Source organism: Oryza brachyantha, chromosome 1 (genome assembly GCF_000231095.2).
Source record: "Oryza brachyantha chromosome 1, ObraRS2, whole genome shotgun sequence".
NCBI classification, from domain to species: Eukaryota; Viridiplantae; Streptophyta; class Magnoliopsida; order Poales; family Poaceae; genus Oryza; species Oryza brachyantha.
Window position 1 is genome coordinate 5,504,581 of NC_023163.2, and position 27,411 is coordinate 5,531,991.

The window sequence follows — 27,411 nt, forward strand, 5'->3', positions numbered from 1 at the left end:
GGATGTGCTAGCCTCTCGTAGAAAAAAAATCTATGCGATATTTAATTGAATTATTTTTTGCTTACCTTCTGTTCAACAATTTATTAATGCTACATATGTTAGACAATAAGTAGGAAAATGCTGGAAAAAATATAATAAATCGCCAAACTTAGTATGTTTTACAGAATGGCCAGTTAGGAAATAAAAAGCACCCACAAGTTGTGCATTTAATTTTCTAATAAGCGAGTAAGTAAGCAGCATAGTTCTACATGCACACAAGAATGCTCAGAGATGATCAACTCCTTCAATTCGGTGTGTGTTGAAAAATGCAATTCCAAACTTCTTCTGGCAAGAAAGGAACTCACACCGGTCGATCCCATGCATCCACAAAAGCTATGATCCATAGTAGAAGGCCCCATAAAAATTAATATATATAGCTGTAAATTAAAGCTAATGTTTGTTGTGATTTAATTTCCTTGTATTTTGCAAGGGTTGTGGCTGGCCTGATGTGACAACAAATACTTCCGGTAATGCTTCTTCGGTGCAATGCATGATTGGAGGCTACGGCTTTACCTAGATAGTTATTAATTATCACTTAATCCCGTACGTAGTTCAAAACTTTCTGAAGTAATCCTTAAACTAAATGAAGATCGATGAACAAATTAAATTGGAAAAAACTGAAGAGATTCGTATTGCTATAATCACTGCAATTATATCCATGTGAAGATGCTATCACAAACAATAATAGGAAGAAAGAACAGAAACAAAAAAATGCAGTGCTCAGGTTGACGTTTCAGATATATATACACTCCTAATTAACGTGTGGTTTCTTTTTCAGAAGTTATAAACACTGGCGAAGGTTGGAGATTTTAGAAGTGATGAAGTTGATAGGTTGATGATGACGTCTCTGCAAGGATGAGTATAAACCCATAAAGGTTTAATATTAATTGAAAGTAGAGACGACAGCTGATCACCTGTATGAACAAGCTGAAACGAAAAAAAAAAAGTCAAAATAACACGAAAATACATTCCTCTGGGAATGTCAGCGAATAGAAATGTGTGATCCCTGTCGTACTATATGTATTGGTCGATCAGTACTCATGGGCTCATGGGCAAGATGATGCAAATAATCTTCAAATAAATGGCCTGGAGTCTGGAGATAAACATGCATGCAGAAGACTGACGGCCTGTGTACCAAAATTCTACACAAAGGTGCTTAATTATCCAGTAATAAGGTAACAATTAGTAAGTAAAATGCATTCGTTGATCTGCTGATACAAAATACGTTGACGAAACCACATAAACAGTAGTCAGATCACATATATAGGTAATAATTAGGAGATATATGATCAATACCAAATTAATGGAATCCGAAAACCCCGTCAAGACTCAAGAGGATAAACAAAGGTAAGAACTGATCCATTAATTTTTGCCCCATGATCCCACATGTTTTGCCATTTTTAGATCGATTATATTGAGAATCAACAATATTTAAGGCGGATAAGCTTCCTACCTTTTCGGGAGATTTTTGGGTCCGATTTTCTTACAAACTTAATTGGATCAATCATCATCTTCTACCAGTGTATTTCAGGAGCTTCCTACCCTCTTAATTAGGGCCTAATCGTTTTGGAGAAAAATAATTGGATTTCTATGAAAGTCATTCGGTTTGTAGAAATATAGTATAGGACAACCAAAGTAATTGAATTCTCCTTTCCTACATTTTATAGGGAGAAAATATAGACAAAAATTTATCCACCCAAACCTCTCGGAAAAATTCATATGGATAGATGTGACTATACATTTCTATTATTGCACTTCTCCTATTTATGTGGATTAAAATTCCTTCAAAACTGAATAGGCCATTAGAGGTTTCATTCGAAAAAAACATTCATATGAAGCGAAGAAAAAAAATCGTAGATAACTTTACGGCAAGAAAGATGCATATATATGATGTTCATTCATCTGCTTTCTGTTTTACTAGCCTGTGCTTTGAGAATGTTATGGTTCCAAGCACTTTCCCTATTATCTATACGTCTCGCATATATATAGGACAATTAACATTTCTTTTAAAAAAATCTTATATGCCATTTTTACTATGTGAGATATGCGTGTCGCACACTGAAAAAAATAATTATACGACTAGAATCAAATAAACTACACCATTTATGCTTTGAACATATTGGATATCTACTATGTGTCCACCACAAATTTATTACTTGTTGGAGACCCATTTACATTCACACGGATCAAAAGAGGTAATGCTAACACCATAAACTAATTTAATATGTTGTCGCATTATGCTTGTGAAATTCTGAATTTGTTGATGAAAGCTAAGAAATTAACCAGATTGCTGCAAAAACCAAACGGTGCCAAAACACATCCCGGCCAGTTATTTTGCTATAGCAGCTGGTGGTATGGGTTCCTGCTGATGTGGCGGCAAGGGCACATGTCTCACATCTCCCCAGGATGGAAACATTCACGTCCACACAGTCGGCCTCCACATAATTGATTACTTACTTCCGGACTTTCTTTTCACATCACCACAATCATCTCTTTCTTTCTCTACTCCTCGGTACAAAGATTGTCACTTTGTTATGCTGGTGTCAACTTACAATACACAAAGACAGTACGAGCCAATAACATGTGGGTCATTTATGAAGTGAAAAAAAACTAAATCCCCTCCCTTCTTTCTATCTCCCTAAAACCTGCACGTCTATTCTCATTCACTGTCTCAATTAAATTCCCAATTAAATTCTAGTTGAAATTGCTGTCGTGTTGCCTGGATTTGAGCCCACACCTCTCCTTTCTCACCCACCTACCTAACCCTACCCCACTCTGCCCCGCGCCGCCACTCCTCCCTCGCGCTGCCACTCTCCCCCTCTCTCCTTCTCCCCCAAACCCTAGCACGCGTCTTTCCCCATCCGCCTCCCCAAATTCTCTTTCGGGGCGCCACCGTGTTGCTCGGATCTGTCCTCCTGCCTCTCCAGTTCATGCCGGAGTCGTCACCGCCTTAACCTCGATTCGTGCCCCCATCTCTGCGTTTCCGACAAATCCATCTGTCGGTGGTTGCATCGTCTCCTACCTTGGACAGGTAAGTCCCGCATTGTGATTATTTCTATCCTTTTTGTGCCCTGCCTTTTCTTCTCCGTAGGTTTGATTTAATCTTGTCGTACCTATTGTTTTAATCCGTTGCATTCTCTTAGTTGGATAGGATCTACTTGGATTTTGCCGTTTTTCCCTGATCTAGCTAGGTTCTTGCGATAGATTTAGGCTGGTGAAAATTGCCCCGTCCTAGCAGATTTATGTCCTTTTTGATTAATCATCTTTAGCCACGTATCGCCTCTCATTGATGATTTTGTAGAGAAATACTTAATCTCTGTGATGCACGGAAGGGGCGTTTCTAGGAAGAGATGGGCCTTCTATGATGAGGGTTTTCTCCTTATTGCTCCTGGTGAAAAAATAAACGACTTCACTCAACAATCATGCGAGAGCAGGGTTTGAAAATGCGATGGTAGCTAGTCATTACCATGGTTATCGGTCTTATTGAGCTAATATATATGAATTGAGAAACCTATTGGTAAATAGGCCAATTTTGAATAATATAGACTAAAATTGAAAATGTTGATAAAGTTTCTCCAATTCACCAATTTTCGTTACTTCGAGCGGTAATTGTATTGACAAAACTCCTTGGGTGCACTACATCATGATAAAATGGTTTTTAAGACCTTGGGCTAGAATAGTAGTGGAGCTTCCATGAAGAGATTAGGTAGCCTCATAGGGGCTATTGTGTTGGTTGCACTATTTTGCTAGCTCTATAGAAGCCATTGACTTGATTTAGCAAACCAGTGGTAGGAAAATAGTGTGATTATTAGTGTCATCGATTGGCTTGCTATCGTCTCTAAGCATCATTGACCATGCAACTTGGGTTGATGGCACATGTAGTTTCGATAGGAAGTGGGCATGTGCTTGAGTCAATAGTTTGTTTTAGAAGTGTTGTCTTAGATACCGGGAGCTTGTGAATATAATGAGACCTTGCTATAGCATGCATATTCATTAATGGCTTCATGTGGCTATGTGCCATCTTATGTGGGGAGAGGAAGAGGAAGGCCACCTCTACTAGGACCTGTAACCACATTTAGGCCAAGTGCCCATTGACCGTTCAAGATGACATTGTTGTTTGTGTTAAGGGAGTGCTATCTTTGAGGCGTCACCTGTAGCAGGAAAAAAATTCTAGTTCATACGTAGGGCCAAGGCACACCAACCATGTCTAGAATAGGGGTTGGAATATATCGTAGTAAAACATACCTTGGTCTAAAGAGAAATGATGTCATTGATTAAAATGTTAAACAACACATTATCATCACTTCCAGTCTAGACAAAAGAACACATAGACAATCTAAAGAATTCACACACACACACACTCACTGACACACACACACACACACACACCCTCTATATATATGTATGTATGTATATGTGTGTATATATATATATATATATATATATATATATATATATATATATATATATATATATATATATATATATATATATATATATATCACACAAACACACACACACATGAACAAACACATACAACATTGCTGCACCTCATTTCCAACTGCTAGCGTGACAATTGTCCTATAATCCCTAGGCATGACTATGTTGACCTCCCTCCTTGGCTGTCATCGTATTCTCTTTGAAATTTGCTACCGCCACATCTTGCCTTCTTATGCGATTCTTACTGCTATTATTCGAGAGGGTCTTGCCCTACCTGATTTACTAGAGATTGGTCGTTGTTAGTAAAGCGGCTGAGACGTCTACACCAAAGTAGCGTTGGGAGGTCAATGGCACATTGGCATGATCACCCACCACCCTGCATGCCCCCCCCCCCAAAAAAAGAATTGCGACGATTTCCACCCATAAAAAATGCAGAGTTGGATCAATCCATTGGTTTTTGTCATCTCCCTATAGATTAGTAGTCACACTTCTTTTTTTGTTCTTTTTCCTAAATCTCCATTAGGACACTTCCACACGCATGTTGATATATGGACTATTGAGTTGCTGACTCGGTCTACACCGTGTTCTAGAACTAGCGTCATATGGTTATCATGAAAGATTGCTATTCAATGCCTCTAGTGTTGAAGCTTTGTGTCAGACAATCTATTAGTAAATCTTTATACAATGATGATAGGATATATGTCTACAATGCTATTGAGTGGTAAGGACACACTTTCTTTCAAGAAAGATCTTTCCACAAATAGATTCTCACTAGATTTAGGATATGACATAGTGCTGGATTGTGTACCATTATCAACAATACAATCGACAAATCAAGTATTCGACCAATAATAAAGAACATGTATGCCATATTTAAGTTGTTATAGCATAGAAATTAGAACATTGCGGTAAGACATCCCTTGGTCCGAAGAAAATCGTTGTGCTGATAACATGTAAAACAATGTATTATGGTTTGTTAGTAAATTATATATACTACTTAAAAATGCAGTCGTTTAATTTGTCCTTCCTCTCTCCCTTGTGTGTAGTGTGCCCCTTGAGAAAACCAACAAAACCAACTCTCCTTTTGCACACAGCGCATCACCTCCGTATGAAAATCATAGAAAATAAAAGATGTTGTTTTCTACCCAAGATATGAACTCTAGATCTATCATGTCCATTCCCAATGAGCCCATAAAACAGTAAATATCATATCATAAGTCAATATCTCATTGGAAAACACACACACTTTACTAGTACAGACTAAAAGCACACAAACATAGAGAATAAATAGGAACAACCAACACTATTGATCTTTACTTTGTCACATAATTTGTATATCCACTCTCTGCATTTCAGAACTACTACAACACGCCTAGTGCATTGTATATCTCGTAAATTGTATTAGTTCTTGATAACACATATCTTCGTGTTTGGTATACCAGCGTGTAAAAGTTCTACATTATATTATGCATGTATATTATACATCAAAATGTTGTGCATGCTTTGGTGTTACGTTGTATAAGAATCGCTAGTGCAGTAGCAAACATTAACATATGAAGTTAGATCTACACGTCAGTAACTGTTAATGCACCGACAATACCACAAAGGATTGATGTCAAACTTCCTACAACAAAGATTGTATAGAAAGTAATACATTGCTCATGCAGTACCAAACAATAACATCTTAGGCCAAAATTTAGGAATAGTCATGGATTAGCTCAACTGAAACTTAATTAATTGAGTTGAACTAGAGCCGACCCTCAATTACTTGCTGGCCGACCTATGCCCATCCTAGGCTCGATCTACATTTCACTAACGGCTAATGTACCAGTGATACCACATAGAATTCATGCCCTTCATGCATAGTAGGAAGAGTATATGAAATATTACGGTTGTGTTCTTTTTGTCCATGAAAAAAAGATTATCTAAATTTCTAGATAGCTATTTAATAATATAATTGATGATAGACTGTATAGGCTCACTGGTTTTATGGAAGCAGTGGTTTTGACTATGACGTGGTTTTATGGAAGCAATGGTTTTGATTGTGACGTGGGGTAAAAAAAATGGTAGATGACTCTGATCTTAAATAATAGAGAATACAATTACTACAAAATTAAAAATATACTATACTAAAGTAAGATAATAAATTTATATATAGATTTTTTAAAAAAAATACAGCGTTTAACCTCTTAAAACCACATTGTAAAAATCAAATTTAGTAATATCACCAGAAAAACGCCGACTATGGTTTTATCGAGAAACTTTTTTATTTTTTTAAACCTTTTTAAGAAATAATTTTATTACTAAACCTCTGGGAAAAAAATATTTCCAAAACTAAACCTTTTGGCCACGCCAGTGCTGATGGCGTGACAAGACAACGCTCCTACGCTGCCTGTTCGAGCATGGCAGTCTTGTCACGCCATTATTAATGATGTGACAAGATAATGCTGTCACGTCACCGACAATAGCGTGGCAAACCGTTTGGCTACGTCAATATTGATAGCGTGGCTAAAAGGTTTCTGGGGTAGAAATATTTTCCTCAAAGATTTAGTGATAAAATTATTTCTTAAAAGAGTTTAAAAGATAAAAGAATTTTCTTTTATCTACGATGCAAGAGAGAGGTCTGGAAGAGAGGGAGGGGGAGAGAGAGAGAGAGTGAAAAGCCGTGCGGGCCCCACCCACGCAGCAGGGCAGGAGCGGCAGGCCATGCCTCCCGACCGGTACAATGAGCCTATCTTTTTCTTCTTTTTTTTTTTCCCCTTCCACCACCCCTCCTCCAAATCCCTACCCTATTCGCCCCACTATTCCCCACCCTCACCTCAGCTGCTCCGCTGCCTGCACCACCAGCTCCCTCCACCGCCGGTGCTCCTCCCCCGGCCGCCTGCCGCGCGCGTCCACCCCGCCTCTCCCCGGCCCGCCCCGTCGACCTCCCTTCCCTTCCTGGGAGCCACGGGCTCGGAATCCACCGCCGCGCGCGCGTCCTCCTCCTCCTCCTCGTACTACTACTAGTCTACTACTACTATCGGGGCTGCTGCCTCCTCCGCGTCGGCCTCTCTCCCAGAGCGGTGCGCCGTCGATCCCCCCCCCCCCCCCACTCCCCTCATCCTCTCGCGGGCCGGCGCCACCGCGTCTTCATCGAATCCTCCGCCGCCGCATCGAGGCTCCTTGTTCCCTCCCCGGATACTACTATTCTCCAAGAAGCCCCCCTCCCTCCCGCCTGGCTGGAGGGAGCCGGCCGACCGGCCGTCGGCGGATCGACCAGTCCCGGGAGGTACCGCCGGAGGAGCAGCTCCGACAGGCCGGCGAGATCGCTTGCCCTCCCGCCCCCTCCACCTGCTGCATCGACCGCTCTCCGACCAGCCAGGTCAGTTCCCACTGCAGAAACCGATTGATTTCTCCCCAAATCAACCCATCCGATTTCTCCCCGATTCACTCCCAATTTCTCCCCCCCAAAAAAAACCTTTTTTTTTTTGGTCTTTGGGGTTTCGGTTTGGGGGTTCAGTTCAGGCGCTCAGCTGAAGCACCCATGCCCCACGTTAGGTCCGGTCCTTTCCAGCTGTGCTCTCGGGGCTCGAGCTCCTCGCCACTATGGAAGCCCTCGCCGCCGCCCTATATTTCATGTCGCCAGAAAAAATCGCGTCTTTGCGGGGATTCTGAGCCCTAGCTTAGTTACCGCGCGGATTTAGTTACGGCGGTTTGTGCGCTTCTCTTTCTTGGGTAGATCTACCCCCTGCATGCATGTGTATATATGTACTTGTAAACCCTATATTTTGGAAACCTCTGCGTGGTTAATTATAGGTACAGTGAGTGTATTAGGCGGTAATTAATTTCGCCCGCTTTGTTCGTCTAGGTTACGAGGAATTACTTTCTTGCTATAGTTTGCCTGCTCGGATTCTGGTGGTGTTCTATATTCCATGAGCTGATGGATGAATACGCGCATGCGTCTCGGCTCGACTTCTTGGCTATATATATACTTAAATCTGCTGTTTCTGGTTTCTGTTTCAGGTTCTAGCAAGCATGCAGCTGCTAGCTTGCTGAGCGTCTCCTGTGATTAAAGCGCGTGTGCCTGTGCTCCGGATGGTCGATGTGTTTCGTTTCGTTACGAGATCGATCACTGGATTGATTGATCGACGACGTGTGCCTGGTCTGTGCCTGTGCTGTGTGTGTACGTTCGTCTCTCCTCGTCGTGGCGATCGATGGAGGTTGCTGCAGTAGAGGAGGGTGGTCGTGTTGGGACGAACTGTATGCTTGCTCGTGGAACTTCTGCTGCTGCTGCACCAGTGTTGGAACTGACGATGCCTCTTCAGGATGCAGCGGCTGAATTAGCTGGTGATGAACCAGCAGATCAGCACCAGTGCGAGCATTTCTCCATAAGGTAACCATTTTATTCTGTATTCCAATTCTGGTATTGCGTCGTGGATGATGATTGGCATGTTCATGCCATATTGCACTGTTTGACGGATGGGCATGCATGATTGATCGTGGTTTTGCACAGTTGTTGGGACTTATATGGTCATCTGTTTGTACGAGCATTTCGTGTGCACTGGGACATGCGTATGAATATGGTTTGATACAGGAAGTCAATACATCCACTACTAGCTCTGTATCTAGCCATGTGAACTCATTTATGCCTTAGCAGTTAGCAGGCTAGCAGCAAAACATTTTTTTTTCTCATTTATCTTGGTGTTTCATGTATGTTTATACTCTAGGTACATCCATTAATATCTTCAATATATGAATCTGTGCACATGATTGTCAGTGCTATACGCATGCATGTCTATATGTGTTCATTAGGTGTTTGCTCATATTTGTTTGTGTGTTGGGCGCACATGCATTTATTCAGGCCATGCTGTAGATTTGTGCTCGTATATTTCTATTGAGCAAGATGATCACTAATTAAATGAACATTTTTGGGTACTTCCATACATTGGACCCTAAATTTTTTTAGTCACTTTTCTTTGTGCCAAGGTTCATCATAAACAGTTCTGTTTATATATAAACAAGTTTGCATGTTATGGAGATTCTTGTAACAGATTTATAGTTTCTACACATTTGCATTATGTTAATTTGATGAGATTTACTCCAGTCCAACAAAAAGTACCTCGAGATACCGGTACGTCGAGATACTAAATCATTTCTCACCATTGGATCTAACTAAGTAGGATGTGCGCTGTTAGATCTAACGATCAGAAACGATTTAGTACCTCGAGGTACTTTTTGTTACTTTTTGTTGGACTATAAAATTGCTCTAATTTGATTGTCCATTATGAGTCATTTGGATTGTTCCGAGATTATAGAGATGACAATACATATCAACCATCGATTTGTCACCTTTTGGTTTATAATTTGTTGAACTAGTTACTACATTATTCTGCATTTAACACTCAATTTTCTTGTCAAATTTAGCATTAATTTATTCAGATTATTTTTGTTGTTTATCCTGTCAGATTATTTGTCACGATCCTTGAGTTAATTCTAGAGTACTTAGATTTACTTGAAGGTCCTTTTCTTTTCTGGACAAGTGTTGCTGTACAAGCTATGAATGATTAATGAAATGCCTACCTGACAGCATCATTTAGCATTCCGTAGGGCCTTTTCTAAGTTTATCATTGACCGAAACATACGATGTCTATATATATGCATGCATCTTTATGATGATAATCTATTTTTTCTTGTATCAGAGGGTATGTTGCTCTTCTTCAAAAGAAGGACCCAAAATTTCGCTCTCTATCTCGGATTTTCCTTGACCAGAAAAAATGTAATGGACACCAAGCTAGTTCAAGCCCATTTTCCGTAGCGAAGTTTCGACGATGGGATTGCTCTAAGTGCTTGGAGAAGTTGAAAGCTTCAGATTATGGAACATCACCAAGAACTCTTCCTGCAAAGCAAGATGGCACAAGCGATGGTTGCTCCATCACATTTGTTCGGAGCACTTTTATGCCTGCTACTGTTGGTTCGAAAATAGTGTCTCCTAGTGCACAATCATCTCAAGGGAAGAAGTCTGATAGATCAACTCTTCCGAAGAGTGCGCAAGAAGGCAACAACTCCAAATGCAATGCACCTTCTGGCCAGAAAGGAGCTGCTGAGGGCAATACTGGTCCACACATGAAAGGTATGGTCGAGGTAGAGCTTTTTAAATTCCTAGATAGGTTTTTATTTAAGGTATAGAATAAACTGATGTTTGTGTGATTCCCACAGATTTGCAAGGGGCAGCCCAAAATTATGATATGGCAGTAAATATCCCTGACAACACTTCTATAGATGTTGGAGTGTTGCCTGAAGTTCCCCAGATTGCATTGCACAAAGAAGGGAACGATGAAGATCAATCCCCATCCACTCCAAAACTTTCTGAAGTGATCCTCAAACCAAATGATGATAGAGATGGAAAAACTAAAGGACTTCTTGTTGCTGAGAAGTGCAATTTGACCAAACATCTGAAACCAATGTCTGGACAGAAATGCGATCAGGTCTGCAACAGTGAGCCATGTGAAGACTTCGTTCCAAAAAGAAGCGCTAAATCAAAATGTAAGAAGGAGATGAATAAAAAGTTGATGAAAAAGAAGAAGCACAGCAACAAACACACTTCCCAGGCTGATGTTTCAGAAGCCAAGCTTTGTCGGAGAAAGCCGAAAAAGGTACGGCTTCTATCAGAAATTATAAATGCTAACCAAGGTGGGGAACCTAGAAGCGATGAAGATCATCATGAAAATGTTTCTGATCACCGTGAGGATGAGAGAAGGTTAATCCCATTGGAAGTAAGCATGGATTTTCCTGGTAGCCACCAGAAAGTAAGAGAAGATGAATTAAAGTCAACTAAGAGCAAGACAAAACGCAAATTCGCTGATGCTGTAGATGATGGATCATCACTCATGAACTGGCTGAATGGAAAAAAGAGAAAAACAACTGAAAATGTGCATCACAGTGTTGTACGTCCAGCTGGGAATTTGAGCAACAGAAAAGTGACCCCCACTGTCAGTGCTCAGCATGATGATGACGATAATATTGAAAATGGTCTTGACGTAAACATGCATATGACAGATATGCGCCAACATGAATCAGAGAACTCTACACAGAGGTGCTCTTCAAAGGGAACAACGGCGGGTTTGAGTAAGTGGAAAACACATTCACCTGCCAGTGCCAAAAATGGTGATGAAAACACTAGAGACAGTCAGAACATACCTATACTCAGGACAGAAGATCAATGCCAGATGGAAACCGAAAACTCTGTTCTGAGGTGCTCGGCAAAGGTAAGCATATTTTTCTTTTCTACTGTGGTGCCATATTTTTTGTTTGGACTGAGATTATAGTGCTTATTTTCCTATATTATAATGGATTGACATTTTCCCTCATTTCTCATCTCAGGTTTCTCCCGCTAAGCATGATATTCAAAATCTGTCTGGTCTTCATGAGCAGAGTCTACCCAAGAAGAAAAAGAAGAAAAGTCTTGAACTGATGCATGAGAAACGGACCATGATAGATGACATCCCCATGGACATTGTTGAACTACTAGCTAAAAACCAGCATGAGAGACAGCTTATGTCTGAGACTGATTGTTCGGACATCAGCCATATTCAACCCAAGACAACTGCAGATGGTGACTGTGTTGTAGTAGCTGCCAAGGATGGTTCAGATTATGCATCAAGTGTGTTTGACACTAATTCCCAACAGAAGTCCTTAGCACCACAAAATACACATAAGGAGCTACAGAATCATGTAGCATCGAGCACACAGGATATTAGTCCACATCCTCTGGAGTTACAGATTTCTGGCCATTCAAAGTCTACTCAGGAACAACCGACACATTTGCGCATGGAAGAAATGGTCACTATTGCTGCAAGCTCACCATTATTTTCACACCATGATGATCAGGGTATTGCTGAAGCACCAATGGAGTGTTGGGGCCATAAAGATGCAAAGAAGCTTACGTGGGATCATTTTAAGGCCGCTACAAGAAATTCTCCCGCCGCAACATGTGGTGCTCAATTCAGACCTAGTATCCAAGCAGTTGACTTGACTTCTACCCACGTCATGGGATCTTCAAGCAACCTTGCAGCTCACCAACAAGTAATTGCGCCACTCGACCACTATGCAGAAAGAGCAGTTAACCAGATGCAGGCAAGAATTTTTCCAAGCACAATAGCAACCATGGAAGCTGGTAAGTTATGTGATCGAAGAAATGCTGGACAGTATGTCTTATACCCTAAAGAACCCATGCCTGCGACCCATCTTCTGAGAATGGTGGATCCATCAACATTAGCAGGCTTTCCCAACTATGAAACTTCTAGCAGGAACCAGATGGAGTTTCAACTTTGGAATTCTCAGTATGCACATAATCAGTACAAAGGATCAACTAGCACATCATATGGCAGTAACCTGAATGGAAAGGTTCCATTGACATTCGAAGACTTGTCACGACGTCAGCTGCATGATTTGCACAGACCTTTACGCCCACATCCTAGAGTTGGTGTGCTTGGCTCCTTGCTGCAGAAGGAAATTGCAAACTGGTCAGAGAACTGTGGCACACAATCTGGTTATAAATTAGGGGTGTCGAAAGGGATGGCATCGGTGTCGAAAGGGATGGCATCGCATCAGATGAACAGAAAGGAACATTTTGAAGCCTTGAATTCTGGAATGTTTTCAGCAAAATGGAATGCATTGCAGTTGGGTTCTGTTAGCTCCAGTGCAGAACTTTTATCAGCAAGGAACAGTATAGCTCAATCTTGGGCCAGAGGCAAGGGTAAAATGGTCCACCCCTTGGATAGGTTAGTAAGACAGGATATCTGTATAACTAACAGAAATCCAGCTGATTTTACTACAATTAGTGACGATAACGAGTATATGTATTACCTCTGAAGCAGACAGTGATGTGCATAATTTTGAAACAATTACAATCATACATTTCATCTTTGTGGCATCAAACAGTCAAAAACTGTAAGAGGAGGCTTTGCTGGGTCTGCTGTAAGGCAAGTTCTTTTCTTCTTGCAAGATCAGTTTAACAAAAATGAACGATTACTTATGCTAGTAAGGATGGTACTTGCAGGCTTGTAATTTGTGGGTGCTCCATTTTCTGGATGGGAACCTACCAAACAGTTAAAATGGGCTTTGCAAGGTGCAGCTTCTGGTTAATGTTTTGCTATGCAGTCCAAGAAATGATCCTCCTGTTACTTTGTAGTTGTACTCATACTGCGCTCGCTTGTACAAGGAGAAATGTGTAACCTTGTTGAAAAGTGTCTTCCCCATTTTGTAATTACCATAAGGAAGTTTATAGTGTTGTGAGCTGTGACTGACAGAAAAAATTGGTTTGTCAGTGTTGCGAGCTGTGACTGACGACGGTGGAACAATTAGCTCTCGTTATCAATGTGTTGTAAACTTAAACTGTTGTGTTAACCTTACTCTTGAAGCCAACACCGGAGAGTTTACAGTACTTAATTGCCATGTCATTTTTCTGGATATGTGACATGTGTCTGATCTGAAGAGGTTGGGCTGTTCCTTGTTTCTTTTTTCATTACCCTTGATTATTTCTTGTAGTGAATTTCCAATTGCCTGTCCAGATGGAAACATGGATGATGATACCATGATGTAACTTCCTTTGGCTCCAAAGTATATATATATATATATAAGGAAAGGTTGAAGCATGTGGCTTCTTTTTAGTTTTATTGGTTAGACCTAGCAGTTTCCAACATTTTGCAAAGTGAAAAGGAGGCAGGGTAAAGGTAGCCATCCAGAAGAGCACATCTTATTGCTGGGGCAAAAACTTTCTGGAGCTTTTACAACATCAGAAAAAGAAAAGGGAGAAACAAAAGGAGCTCCACTGCAGTACAAAAGAGAACTAGAAGTTCCTCCTAGCTACTAGCAATGTTGCTTCAACCATGACCTTCAACCAAATTCTGAGTGGATCCATGGGCCATCTGAACATCATGGTGATGAACCAAAAGCCACCAATGTTTCTTCTTGGTTACTGTTTATGCGAAACAAGCGCTCCCACAGAGGTACCGCCTACAGAATCACAGAATCAAGAGGAAATGTCAAAGGCCTCATTGGAAATCAGAATGCTGAACTGAAAAGATGATGCACAACAACTGATGAAATGATGAGTGATGACTGGTTTGAGCAAATAGTGCAAACTTGAATAGTACCTTACTGGCTGGTTGGGACCTGTCTGGAGTTTCTTTCTGGTTACATCCTTATGTCTTGGAGGTTGAAGCACCACTTTGATGGCAGTGTCAAAAACAGCTTTAATGTTCTATAAGTAACCAAGAAAAGAACATTTATTTAGATGATAGCCTTCAGGAGGCAAGTAAATGATAATATGTGGGAACTCAAAATTTCAAGGGTTTCCTGCATAGAATGTCATAGGATGTAACAGAAGCGTACTCTCTGAGTCTTGGAGCTGCATTCGATATAGGCTACTGCTCTGATTTGCTTCCTCAGCTCTTCTCCCTAGCATGCAGAAAGAGTCAGGCACTCTAAATGTTGAGACTTGATGAGTGCCACATCTTGCCACAATTTTCTTCTGAAATTGTGGGCAAGACAATTGGCTCTGTTTACGGGAGCTTAAGATTATGAGAAGCGGCTTTTCAGAATCTAGAAAAGCTGGGTTTTTTCACCTTCTTGCTTCTAGCTCATTTTCTGAATTCTATAGCTCCAGATTCTCACAAGGTGACTGTTGTTCAGGAGAGCATATGACTTATCTAGATTCTATAAGAAGTTATAGCTCAGAAACATGCCCAATGTATGGCCAACAAATCGAGTGCCACAAGATATGCATGGTTGGGCAAATGTGTGGGACAAGTGTAGCAAGGTGCTCGGAAAGTGTGGTGAGCCACAACCCACAAGTTCGGCATGAACCCACAGGGTGGCATAAAAATGTCAAACCTGGCTAAACCTAAGTGTGGCAAAAACTTGTCACTCTCTGGTCACATTCAAAACACTAACCTGCTCGGTTGTTATTATGGAAGAAGCTGGATGATCAGCAAGATAGGTCCTATCTTCACGGAGATCTGTAGAGAGGGGAAATTAGTAATACATCATCAGCAAAGAGTGTTACTTGGCAGTGGTTACCCTACCAAATTACTTCTTCGAGTTGGATGGCATTCAATTGATTAAGAAGTTTCAGAAGATAAAGGTTGCATAGCATAGCATACCCAACTTGGTTCCAACAAGAACTACGGGAACACCAGGTGCAAACCGGCGAAGCTCTGGCATCCACTGTCCAGATGAAGCCATTTCGTTAGTATGTACTCGAGAGATTCTAAAGGTAACAAGATAAAAGAATGATGCAATGTGATGTGCATGTACTTGTCTCTAGGAGGTGAGCTTCACTTTGACAATATCTTATAGGAAGCCATCAAGAAGCAAACAACAATAAGCGGAAGCATCGTACCAATATCCAAGTAATTCAGAAGTAAGCCACAACTCCTAACAATTTTGTCAATAGGCAATTCACAATTTCACATTAACAAAGTATCTCCTTTGCTCGCCATTTCATCTTCAACTTTATATTACAATCTTGTTTATAAGGCACAAGCTTTATCCTTTTCTCTTTAATACTCCATACTTTTCTGGCATGATAGCACAATGCCCACCTGATACATGGTGTATTTCAGATTTTCTTTTCCTAATTCCTAAACCCCACCAATCTTGCCATTGCAATGCATTAGAAAACAATGTGAAGGAACATCTCGAACCAACCATGTAAAACTGCATCAGGATGAGATTATCTTTCTGAGCAGCTTACCTTCTTCTGAACATTCTCGTAGCTTGCCCTGCTGATGAGCGAGAAGGACAGGATGAACACATCGGCTCCCCTGTAGCTAAGAGGCCTCAACCTGCTGTAATCCTCCTGGCCTGCAACCAACACCACCACAACCCCAAAAAGAAAAAACAAACACAATCAAAATCAGATCTTTCTCCGCGCACAAATCAGCAGCAGCAACACCTGAGGAAGATTTGCATGCCGAACCTGCAGTGTCCCAGAGGCCGAGGTTGACGATGCTCCCGTCCACGGAGACATTGGCGCTGAAGTTGTCGAACACGGTGGGGATGTAATCCTGCGCAGGACGGATTAACCGAAATCAGACCGGAAGGGGGAGGAGGGGATCCGGCGGCGGCGGGCGGTGGACGTACGGTGGGGAACTTGTTGCAGGTGTAGCAGATGAGCATGCAGGTCTTCCCCACGGCGCCGTCCCCCACGGTGACGCACTTGATGAACCCCGCCCCCGCCGCCGCCGCCCCGCTCATCTCCCACCTCCGGCCACCGCCTCTCTCTCTCTCCCTCTCACTCTCTTCTTGGCTTCTTGCTGGTCGCTCTGCTGCTGCTGCTGCTGCTCACACTCGCTCTCGCTAAGCAAGATTCTACCACTGGTTTAGAGCACGGCGTGTTAACGATGGCGCTAAATGCTGGCAGCAACCGCGGGTTGCACGTGGGCGCGGTCGTCGTGTCCGGCACTGACACTGAAGCTTACTGTAAGCTTGTTTTTTTTTGCCTAGCCTGGGGACACTGGCGGCAAGGTTTTACTAGTGCTGGAACAGTGAGCGCCAGTACAAGAGTACAAAGCACACAGTAGAAGCAGAGCCATGGATGGATGGGGTGGACCAAGGTGGATGGCGATCGATCGAGCGCCCGTGCTGCGACAGGTCTTGGCGTTTTCTTTTGGTGGGGGGAGTTCCCTGCGTTGCACGTCGTTTTGCTGGATCTTCTCGCCGGCTTGGACGTGTTACTCAACTCCGGAATGCATATTGTTCTACTCGAATCAGGGATGGATCCAGCGTGGACTAAGGCTTATATCTTTTTTTTAAAGTAATTTTCTATTCTTCTTAGAAGGTATCATTATTTTATATATAAAATTTGGTACCTTTCGTATCTAAGGTATCCAAAGATACTAAATTTTATATAGAAAATAGTGGTACCTCCACCTTCTCAAGAATGTTAAAATTGCTCTTATTTTTTTGTTCGTGCTTATACTTATAAGCAAAATTTAAAATTTTTAACGTTAAACTCGGAGTTAATTTTAGGGTTTTTTCATCGTAATTTATTTTTCAGGCTTGTCTTTTATATCGCTAAGAATATATATATATATATATATATAATTCACAAATTATTTTTTATTTATAAATATGTTGTAAAGTCAAATGATCACCCCCTTAGGTTCGCCCAGTGATGGATCCAGCCTTAGGTTGAAACTTGAGAAAAGCATGTTGTATTTCGGATGCTCCTTGAATTTACACGATAAAAGCATGATATTTATAAATGGGCTTTTTCAAACAGAAGCCTATGGCCTAGATATGCTGCTAGATCACTCTAGTATTGGCAAGGGGGCGGCTTAGGACTGGGTTGGTCAAGAACAGTCCTGTCCTTGAAGGGTTACTGTCCCCGATCGAGGCCCCGTGGGTGGATGGCGTGTGACGGTAGCTAGCGAGGGCAGCCGATGATGGCGTGTGCCGAGGCGGACGCCGGCACGAGCATAGGAGCTGAGTGGGCGGTGGCGGGAGGAGGCTAGGAGGTGAGAAAGGCAGGGATATGGTTTGCAGTGTTTGGGGTTTATATATGAAGTTGCTATTGTGTATATTGGGCTTAAAAACAAAAAATAATGAAGGGCCTATTGGGCATTTCATGTCCCCGTGAGGGAGGGAGTTTTCATGTCCTCGGTGGATCCCTGACCCCGACGGGGACTTTGCCAACCCTGGATCGTTATATCCTATAATAGCTCAAGTTAAACTTTTATGTATCATAGGATTTCAGCTCTATCGCTTTGGGTGGTGGCCGAAGTTACGTGGGGCCTAGCTCCATCTCTCATAACATCTTTGTGTGCTAATGAAGGCAAAACAATAAGGAGAAAATAGAGGACTCGATTCGATTTGAGCATTAAAGCAATCGAACCAAACATCATGATTCTTTGGTTTGAGCTAATTAATAGAGCTAGCAATGAGGCTAAGTCACTAGCACACAAAGTCATAATTGCTGCCAGCACGAAGGAGCCAAGTTTTAATGTACAAGGCGACACCCACGGCTAGTTGGAAAAGAGATCATCACCCGTCGATGCACAACCACCTTATAGAAACTTGCATGCAAGGGAGGGACCATTGAGGGGAAAGAGGTGGTGATGCATGAGGAGAACACGGCTAGGCCATGTTACCAAATCAGAGTTTGAAATTGCAAGGGCAATGTTGCCATTGTGCAACAAGCTCACCTACTTCTCAAATGATATACTAGCTTGCTGTTGGACCAAAGCTTTGCACCGCTAGATCAGTGCACCCATCATTGAATAAGAGTTCTCTGTCTCCGGTCATGGTGATAGCTACCAAATTGTATCTTTACATTACTGATGATATTATTAGGCTACTCGCTCATATTAACGTTAATACTCATTTGCATAAGAAGAAAGATGGAGGGGGAAATGGATATACTAGGAGAAAGGGTTTCCCAAATTTACATTGGCCAAAAAATGTTATGTAAGACTACAAAGAATTCAACTAAATCAAAGTTTTAAATCATAAGACTAGGTCCTACTTTTATGTTGATTTGACTTTACACTATGGATGCCCTTATAGAAAGTTTTGTTAAAAAATAGAAATTAGCATTGAGAAGTGAAACTAAATAGTTATAAACAAACTAAAATGGTTTTAAAAGGGATTGGATTTGATAGGCAGTTGTTTTTCTATCAAAATGCTATCAAATTTAGGCTATTGGATCTCATCCCAAGGTGTAAAACTTCCTCCATGTCCACACCTTAATTCTACCTCCACAGGTGAGACCTATTGGCGACCACCTCTCACCCATGATGACATCCCACTATCTCTTGATCTCTTGGGTCAAACACTCCACAATCCCTTTGCGTTCCAATGACATTGAATTCACTACCTCTTAATGCCTTGAACTATTAATCCAACATTTGATTTTTCTTTAAAAAACGTTTTCTATGCTCCCCCTCCTCCAACACCCAAACTCACACTAATCACATTGAACAGAAATTTTTGTGTTCCTTTGTTTGATAAAGCTTATGGTGATGCTTCTTTTTTTAAAAAAAAACACCATGATTGTCTACAAGTTTCAATGGCATAGTCCTATTATCCTGCTACATGTAACCAGTATGTTTTAACTAATTAAGATTTTTTTTAAAAAAAGAAAGAATGGAATTGATACTTGGAAAGGTTTTTAACAAAATAGGAGAAAGTTGTAAGAATCCCACTACATATATTACCTTTTTATTATAAAAGATGTTTTATATGATGGTGTATCCTCCATGCACCTCCACTCTAGATATATTATACACACAAGTCTCTACATGTGGTAGTTTATACAGAGGAAAATGTCTTTTACATATGAGTATTTGTAGCCTTGTAGGTGGATTAGTATCCTAGTGATTTGTACCAATTTAACTACTTTGTTGTTCTAAGTAGTGTTGTGTTGTTGCTTCCTTTTGACGTGCCATATAGTAATGTAGTATATTTTCTTCTCAATACTAGTGTTCAAAGTTGCTTGCAACAAGCATATGAGTACCTAGAGGAAAATGTGTGTATTAGAAACTAGATTAGAAACCAATAAATTCTTCCATACAAGTATTTGTTTTCATGTATATACGATTTGACAATTATGGTTATATGACAAATATAACCAAGACCCATGTGTCAACGAGGTATGGGGTAGCACTTCGTGAAATTGCCTATTAGAAGAGTGACATATTCATGACCCCCCTCCCCAAATAATTCCTGCCATATCACTGCCTTGCCATAAATCTGTGCCCTGCCTTTGCATCGCCACATAGTGTAGCGTCATCTTCTTCCATGGACCGGTAAGACCCATATCATAATTATTTATGTCCATTGTTATGCTCTTTTTTCACTTTTCTCCCTCGGTTTGATTTAATCTAGTTGGTCCCATTGTTCGATTTAAACTAGTTGCTCCCGTCAATTTAACTCTTTAATTTTCTCTTTGTTGGATTTAATCTATTTGGATTCCACCATTTGAACCAATCTAGGTTCTTCACTCTGTGGTACATTTAGCCATGTACCTCTTCTAGTCAATGATTTTGTAGATAGATTTGATCTTTCTAGTGCATAGAATAGGTGTGGTCTAAGGAAGTAAGGAACCGAAAAAGGTATCGCTCCATCGGTTCTCAAAGATTTCGCTAGATCGACGAGCAAAAGCATGGTTTGAAAACAGGATAACAACCGTTCATTTGTCATGGTTATTGGCATTTGTTTAAGGCAGCCTGTCAAGCTTGCAACACAATGGTAGTATAGGGATTGGAACAGATCTTATTAAAACATACCTTGACTTAAATAGAACCATCATCGCTACAAATGTGTATGACAACCCATTATCGACAATTGGTCTAGATGATAGAACACGCAAAAATTAAAACAAATAAACACAAAAGGAAAACACAATTAAAGAACACACATAGGAAATTGCCACATTGTCTCCTCCATTGCAACTGCCACCGTGTCAACACCCCTCTAATCTCTAAGCAAAGGACAAACGGACCTCCTTCCCCAATAGTCATCTTGTCCTCTTTAAAATACACTACCACCACTTTTTGCCTTTTTGTTCAATTGTTTCTACTAATCTTCAACATGTTCGATTTAAAAGTGGTCGCCACATTTATTCAAAATAATGTGTCTTATTCACTTAAGTTTTTGGATGTTGGTTTTCACATAATAATAAAAGAAACTGCTTTTACATATAAATGTTTTAGTTGGACTAGTCTCACTCCCACAGTGAAACTACCCGAAACAAATGAGACCTTCATCAAGAACACTGTACACCTAGCTCGATAGAAGTGATGGAACATCAATCCACATTCTGTGTCTGCATGGGCGGTTGTGGTCCAGTGTGGACGATGGCTGGTAGGGTTTACAAGTGGCTAGAGGACACCAATATCGCCTTCGACGCCTCAAACCATCGCACCTTAAATGTGCTACCCCTCATCAGCATGCATGTCTCCCTCGTAGAGAGCAGTCGGTCATGCCATCTGCTCGCACCATGCGCCATCCAAGCTCACCACTAACGACTCCCTGCTTCAACAGATGATCATGTTGGTTGAGGGCATCATCCAGATCTCTGTCCACTATGACATCTCCTACTTCTCGCCTGCCAAGCAACATGTGCATAATCTATCTATTGCCCTTGCAATTTCTACTAGTATTTTCTGGTCCCTAGAAGCCAAGAGAGAAAAGAAAATGGTGATTCACTATGTCGGAGGTGAACTCCTCTAGCAGGGGATAGTGAGAAAAGCACCAACATCTATGGTCAGATGACTCAGATCTAGCTATTGCAGGGGGAGAACAACGATAAGATCCACCATGCACGAGTCAAGCAAACCTTCCCTTACTCTCACAGGCTTCGGCGAACTCCTCCTCACCCTAAGATGGGTCCAACAAGCTCCTCGTTGTCGCTGGTACGTTGGTGGGATGGATGGGAGTGGCACGAAATGGTAAAATCCGTATCCCTAATGGCATATAATTAAAATCATGTGAACTGAGTTACAAACTGTAAAAGCAATGCAAATTGAGTGCTATATTAATGAATTTTTGAGTTTTTATATAATGTTACTCCTTTCGTCCTAAAATAAGTGACTATTTTGATAAAAAAAAGGTTGTCCAAAAACAAGCGACTACCTTGAGACTAATAAGAAAAGAATGGATTAAATAGGAGCATGCATAGTTGTACATTTTTTCACCAAAGGGTAAGTAGATAGGGTACAGAGGTCATTTTTCATGAATACTAATTTGCTTGAAATTAGCCAAAGTAATCTTTTATTATAGGATAGAACAAGTAAAAGCAAATTATTTCACATATGAATATTTCTAGGTGGATTGACTCTCGCTCTCAACCGTGAGACTGGTTGGAACAATGAAAACTCCATCAATAGGGGTTGTTTTAGCCCAGAAGGATTCCCATCTCTAAATCTGGTCTAAATTTACTTTATAGATATTGCCCATCAAATTATTTATGTTGTATTTTTTTATAACTTTCTAACTTAAAAAATGCTAGTGTTAGTACTAGATTTTTTAAGCTACGAGATATTATTGCTATATTTGTATCACACTTTGAGAGCTGGTTCGTTTTAGAGGAATTTTCACCCACATAAATAAGAAAAATGAGGGAACAAAAATATATAAACACACCGATTTACGCGAATTTTTCCAAAAAAAAAATAGAGTGGACGTTAAATAAAGAAAATTTTACTTCAATTTTCCCGTATTTCATCCTTAAAGCCCTAATAACCCTCATCAGATTTATTTCTTAGAAATCCAAAATTTGCCTACATACATTAAAATTGGCAACGGTTTAAGATTTCAGATTGGAACTAGGACTACCCAAGCAAAAAGTTTCTTCCAGGGGTTGGGATTTTTGTTCCAATCTTTTAAGAAAAGAAAAGAAAAAAAAAAGTCCCGAAGCCGACGCAAATGGAGTATTCAACAAGTACACCGAGCTGGACGACCTGATGGGGTCATCTTCCCGAGCCAGTCAAAACGGCAGTGCGCCGCCGCACGCCGGCCAAATCAGTCGCGCCTCCGCATGGGCGGGCCGGCGACGCCCCCGTCGCGGATGGCCGCCGGGGCGCGCAAGTGGCTGGAGGAAGCCGGCGTCGCCTTCGACGGCTCCGACCGCCGCGCCTTCAACGCGTTGCCCCTCACCGGCGTGCGCGTCTCCCTCGCCGAGGGCGGCCGCGCCGTCTGCTCGCTCCGCGTGCCCGCCGAGCTCACGGTACGCGCACATCCGCCTCCCTCCCTCCCACGGCGGCGCGTCCTCGATCGATCGGCTCCTCCGCCGCGTTTCTTGATTTCTCGATTTCTCCCTCGCCGGAGAAAATAAGGGTTCTTTGGGCTCACGAATGATGAACCCAGGACGCGGAGGGGAACTGGCACCCGGGGGCGATCGCGGCGGCGGCGGACGACGTGTGCGCGGCGGCGATCATGTCGGTGGAGGGCATCATCAAGGTCTCCGTCCACTACGACATCTCCTACTTCTCGCCGGCCAAGTACCATGTGCGTTGAACCTACCTACTCCCCCTTGAATTTTTTTTTTCTATCAACAAGTTCTTCTTGTGATTCCCGGGACGAGAAGAAAGAAAAAAAAAACCAGATAAAAGAACACGGCGATTGCAATTAGTAGATTGCTGGTTTCTGACTCTGTAGGTATTTTTTTTTTTTGTTGGCACTCTGCTTCGTGAATGATCGAACCAAATTTTGTTTCGATAACTGCACAAACAGACGACTAAATTAGATTTATTTTTTAATTTGGTGGGTTCGTTCACGCCGGAATAGGATAATTATATTCTGGATAAATTAGATTATTGTTTGCCTTTTTGTCTAGGAACCTATTATCAACATTAGGTCGCACTGGTCCACTGGATTCAGCGGAGCTTCGTTTCTAGGGCGAAGCATTTAGTTTTAACCATCTTTATTTACTCCCCAGCATAAAAAAAAACATCTTTAGTTACAGACAATGTGCACTACTGGCAAGCTATTTCATGATTACGATTCAAAGTTGTCTTTCATTTCTGTCAATTCGAGTTGCGTTTAGTTATATCTAAAGATTGCAACTTCAGTTTATATGGGAAAAAACAAAATTATAATTCTGGATTCTAGTTTGTATATCTTATTGTAGCTTTTAGTGTCAACAAACCAAAATTTTCCGACAGGTTAAGCCGGAACCTTTTCTGTTGCAGCACGTTGTGCTTCAAAGAACATATTATAGTTGGCCGCGTTCGGCGGTAGCTCGTAGGTTGGGATAGTAAAAACGCAGCTGCAAATTAGCATATTATTAATTATTAGCTATAAAAAACTTAAAAATAGATTGACATAATTTTTCGAACGTTTTTTTTAGAAAATTTTTGACCAACACACACCGTTTAACAGTTTTAGAAGTATGATTGTGAAAAACGAGAAAATCTAGGTTGAGGTAAAATCTAGATTAGTACCTCACGAACAAACACGCCAACTAATAAATATTGCTAAAATTTTTAGAGAAATGTACGTATACTTTCAATACAACTACACATATAGAAACCAAAAAAAATACAAATTTAAATTCTTATTATTGTAAAATAAATTTATGGCTAAAATATAATAAATTTGAAGATATGACTTTACACACATGTGAAGTACTATTGGAAGTATGTGTAGATTTTCTCTAAAACTTTTGACAATATTTATTAGTTTGTGTGCCCAGAGTGTGCACAAGAAAGGTGTATGTGCGGGATATGTTGTCTAGTTATAGAGCACAAACCAGGCATCTCCATTTTCCAGAGGCTCATTTGTTATGGTTCAATTTATACTTATCAAATCAATTCCTTCGGAACCAAATAGGAGTATACTTTTCAGACTATTCTACAACATGTCTACATCACTCTGTCAGTAGTAGCTGCTATTCTCATTTTCAGAAACTTCAACAGAGCAACATCACTCTGATTGAAGGTGTGATTATTTGTTCTTTTTCATAATAAAGATAAACGGTATTTTTTCAGCTAAAAATAATTTTTAAATAAAAATTTTATACACATATTCTTAGCGACTTAAAATCTAAGTCTAAAAAATAAACTACAGTAAAAAAATCTTAAAATCAACTGCATATTTAAAGTTAAAATTTTAACTAGGTAAAAGGTAAGGACATAACTGAACGCAGCTGAAGCAGGTCTTGCTGAACTGTGCTGCAGGAGGAAGTTGAGCTGGACGGCAGGGTGGTGGAGCAGAAGGGGAAGATGACGGCGGTGACGGTGGAGATCCGGAAGAAGGATTCCGGCGAGCTGGTCGCCATCGGCAGGCAGTGGATGTCCACCACCAGACCCAAGGAACCTCAAGCAAGCAGCAAGCTTTGACTCTGAACTTAACCAGGTATGGTATGCTTAGCTCCCCAAATGGAGTTCATCCACTCATCACCTTAAGCAATTATCGAGGTGTTTCAAGAGAAAATCACTCCCATTTTGTACTCTAAAACATACTGGTACTGAATTTTTAATTGAAAGGGTGTAGAAAGAGACATCCATTGAGCCAATGTGAATTGCTCCCAAGAAAAAAGGATTCTTTTTTGTGTGACTGTGAAAGGGGACATCTGGACATGGTCTAAGCTCAAACACTAATAAACAATCTAAACTACTCCTAATCGTCGTGAAGGGACGACGGCGACGTGATTAAGAATTAGAATCTGTAAGAAATCTTATCTGGAAGTGCAAAATACACAAATCTTTTCAAGGAGGAACACGAAGAGGCAGGTCACAAGGCGTGATCGGCCAAGCGAGCAGAGCCAGGGGCATGGATGGCGAGTCGCCGGCGTCGCTGCGGCCGGCCGCCCTCGCGAGGAGGTGGCTGGAGAACCCCTGCGACTCCCTGGCCAGGGGCAGAGAGCACGCCTGCGGCGACGCGTTCAACACGGTGGTGATGCCCGGGTTCCGCGTCTCCGTCGCCGAGCCCGGCCGCCTCGTCTGCTCCTTCCGCGTCCCCGCCACCGTCGCCGTGCGCACCTTCCCCCCGCCCCCGCGCCCTCCTTTTCCCGGCGACCATGCCGTCGCCGTGTTCGTTTGCTTGCACTCTGATTCAGACATCGATCGTCTAACCTGCGGTTCTTGGTTTCTTCGTCGTCGTCGACGGCGGCGGCGGCGCAGGACGCGGACGGGAGGTGGCACGCCGGGGCGATCTCGGCGGCGGTGGACAACATATGCGCGGCGGTGGTCTACACGGTGGACGGCGCGCACAAGTTCACCGTCAACCACGCCATATCCTTCTTCTCGCCGGCCACGCACGGCGTACGTCCATGAATCATCTTGCTTTCTCCTCTCTTCTCTTCTCTTTCTCCTGTGAATCGTCGTCGTAAACCGTTCTTCTCCTCCTGCGGAGGATGATTGCGCATGGGCAGGAGGAGGTGGAGATGGACGCGCGGGTGGCGCACCGGAAGGGGAAGCTGATGGCCGCCGTGGTGGAGGTGCGGAGGAAGGCGTCCGGCGAGCTGGTGGCGGTGGTGAGGCAGTGGATGACCTCTACTCAGGCAAGGTCGGAGAAGAGCGGCGATAGCAGGAGCAAACTCTGAAATGAGGGGTTTTTTTTATCGAATTTTAATATAAATTTTTGATATTTCAAGCTGCAATATAAGTATGGTACCTTGAGATGGATAAAAAAACTCATGAAATGAAAATCCTCCAAAAAAAATAGAGAAATTTTACCATCCAACATATTAGGACGGTACCGCTCGGTACCATCTCCTGGCCATTGGATCGTAAGGATCGAACGGCTAGTAATACATGGTACCGGCGACCTGATAGCACGATACTGCTGTTGTGAGAGGGCCGGAAGGGGTAGTACTGGAATTTCACGTACGAGTTTGAGTTGGATCTTTCCTATCTCTTCTCTTCAATCGGCATCAACGAGAACGGCAGGCGGCGGCGCAGGCAGCAACCAGGGCGACGCCGCGACGGTCGGTGGCGGCGCAAGCAGCAAGCAGGAAGTCGCCGCGACGGTCGGTGGCGGCGCAAGCAGCAAGCAGGAAGTCGCCGCGACAGCCGAAGGATCTCCCCGTCCGTCCCCTCGCCCTCGTCTCTCATCTCTCGTCTCCTCATGAGTTCGCCCACCCGTCGCCGCCTGCGCCGATATCCATCCATGCTACGAGCAGTGGTGCCGGCGTCCTACTGCTTTCTCCCGCTGCATCCTCCCTGCGACGGCCGGTAGATCTCCTAGTCTGTCTTCTTGGCCTCAACTCTCGTTTCCTCGAGAGTTCGTCCACCCACTGCCGCCTGCGCTGATCTCTACAAATGACAACCCAAAGTTGGTTGTTTCAGTTCAGAAAAACGAATGCACTACATAGTATTTCGCATTTGCATCGTATTTCGCATTTCGCATTTGCATGTCCGCGCCATCGTTTCTGCTGCAAAAGAAGTTTTCAGAAAGGAAAATGAAGTTGATGGTGTCCTGCTGATTCCTCCCACTGCATCCTCG

General features: G+C 42.1%; 4 protein-coding genes across 6 annotated transcripts; 3 read left to right on the forward strand and 1 right to left on the reverse strand.

The window, feature by feature from the left end:
* The first annotated feature begins 7,647 nt into the window (after positions 1 to 7,647).
* Positions 7,648 to 13,438, forward strand: LOC102701944. Its single transcript, XM_006643880.3, has 5 exons — positions 7,648 to 7,843; positions 8,485 to 8,854; positions 10,161 to 10,591; positions 10,678 to 11,726; positions 11,842 to 13,438. Exons 2-5 carry the CDS (start codon positions 8,676 to 8,678, stop codon positions 13,330 to 13,332), a joined length of 3,150 nt encoding a protein of 1,049 aa, XP_006643943.1. The 5' UTR covers positions 7,648 to 7,843; positions 8,485 to 8,675; the 3' UTR covers positions 13,333 to 13,438.
* A 658-nt stretch (positions 13,439 to 14,096) lies between these two features.
* Positions 14,097 to 16,900, reverse strand: LOC102702221 (rac-like GTP-binding protein 1). Its single transcript, XM_006643881.3, has 8 exons — positions 16,606 to 16,900; positions 16,442 to 16,529; positions 16,217 to 16,326; positions 15,624 to 15,687; positions 15,415 to 15,479; positions 14,854 to 14,919; positions 14,616 to 14,722; positions 14,097 to 14,475 (listed from the first exon to the last, which is right to left on the reverse strand). Exons 1-8 carry the CDS (start codon positions 16,717 to 16,719, stop codon positions 14,442 to 14,444), a joined length of 648 nt encoding a protein of 215 aa, XP_006643944.1. The 5' UTR covers positions 16,720 to 16,900; the 3' UTR covers positions 14,097 to 14,441.
* LOC102699642 lies at positions 15,351 to 25,559 on the forward strand. 3 transcript variants are annotated; one of them, XM_040522399.1, is made up of 5 exons: positions 15,351 to 15,736; positions 15,820 to 15,883; positions 22,777 to 23,191; positions 23,332 to 23,472; positions 25,143 to 25,559. In XM_040522399.1, exons 1-5 carry the CDS (start codon positions 15,715 to 15,717, stop codon positions 25,302 to 25,304), a joined length of 804 nt encoding a protein of 267 aa, XP_040378333.1. In that variant the 5' UTR covers positions 15,351 to 15,714; the 3' UTR covers positions 25,305 to 25,559. The 3 variants fall into 3 exon arrangements, with proteins under 3 accessions (XP_040378333.1, XP_006645673.2, XP_015697545.2); XM_006645610.3 differs by adding an exon at positions 21,759 to 21,914 and having other exon boundaries at positions 15,353 to 15,883; positions 22,784 to 23,191; XM_015842059.2 differs by lacking the exons at positions 15,351 to 15,736; positions 15,820 to 15,883 and adding exons at positions 21,508 to 21,585; positions 21,759 to 21,878 and having other exon boundaries at positions 22,784 to 23,191.
* LOC102699916 (acyl-coenzyme A thioesterase 13-like) lies at positions 25,229 to 26,771 on the forward strand. Its single transcript, XM_015842075.2, has 4 exons — positions 25,229 to 25,320; positions 25,679 to 25,938; positions 26,088 to 26,228; positions 26,339 to 26,771. The coding sequence occupies exons 2-4, from the start codon at positions 25,738 to 25,740 to the stop codon at positions 26,507 to 26,509; spliced, it is 513 nt and encodes a 170-aa protein (XP_015697561.1). The 5' UTR covers positions 25,229 to 25,320; positions 25,679 to 25,737; the 3' UTR covers positions 26,510 to 26,771.
* The last annotated feature ends 640 nt before the right edge of the window (positions 26,772 to 27,411 follow it).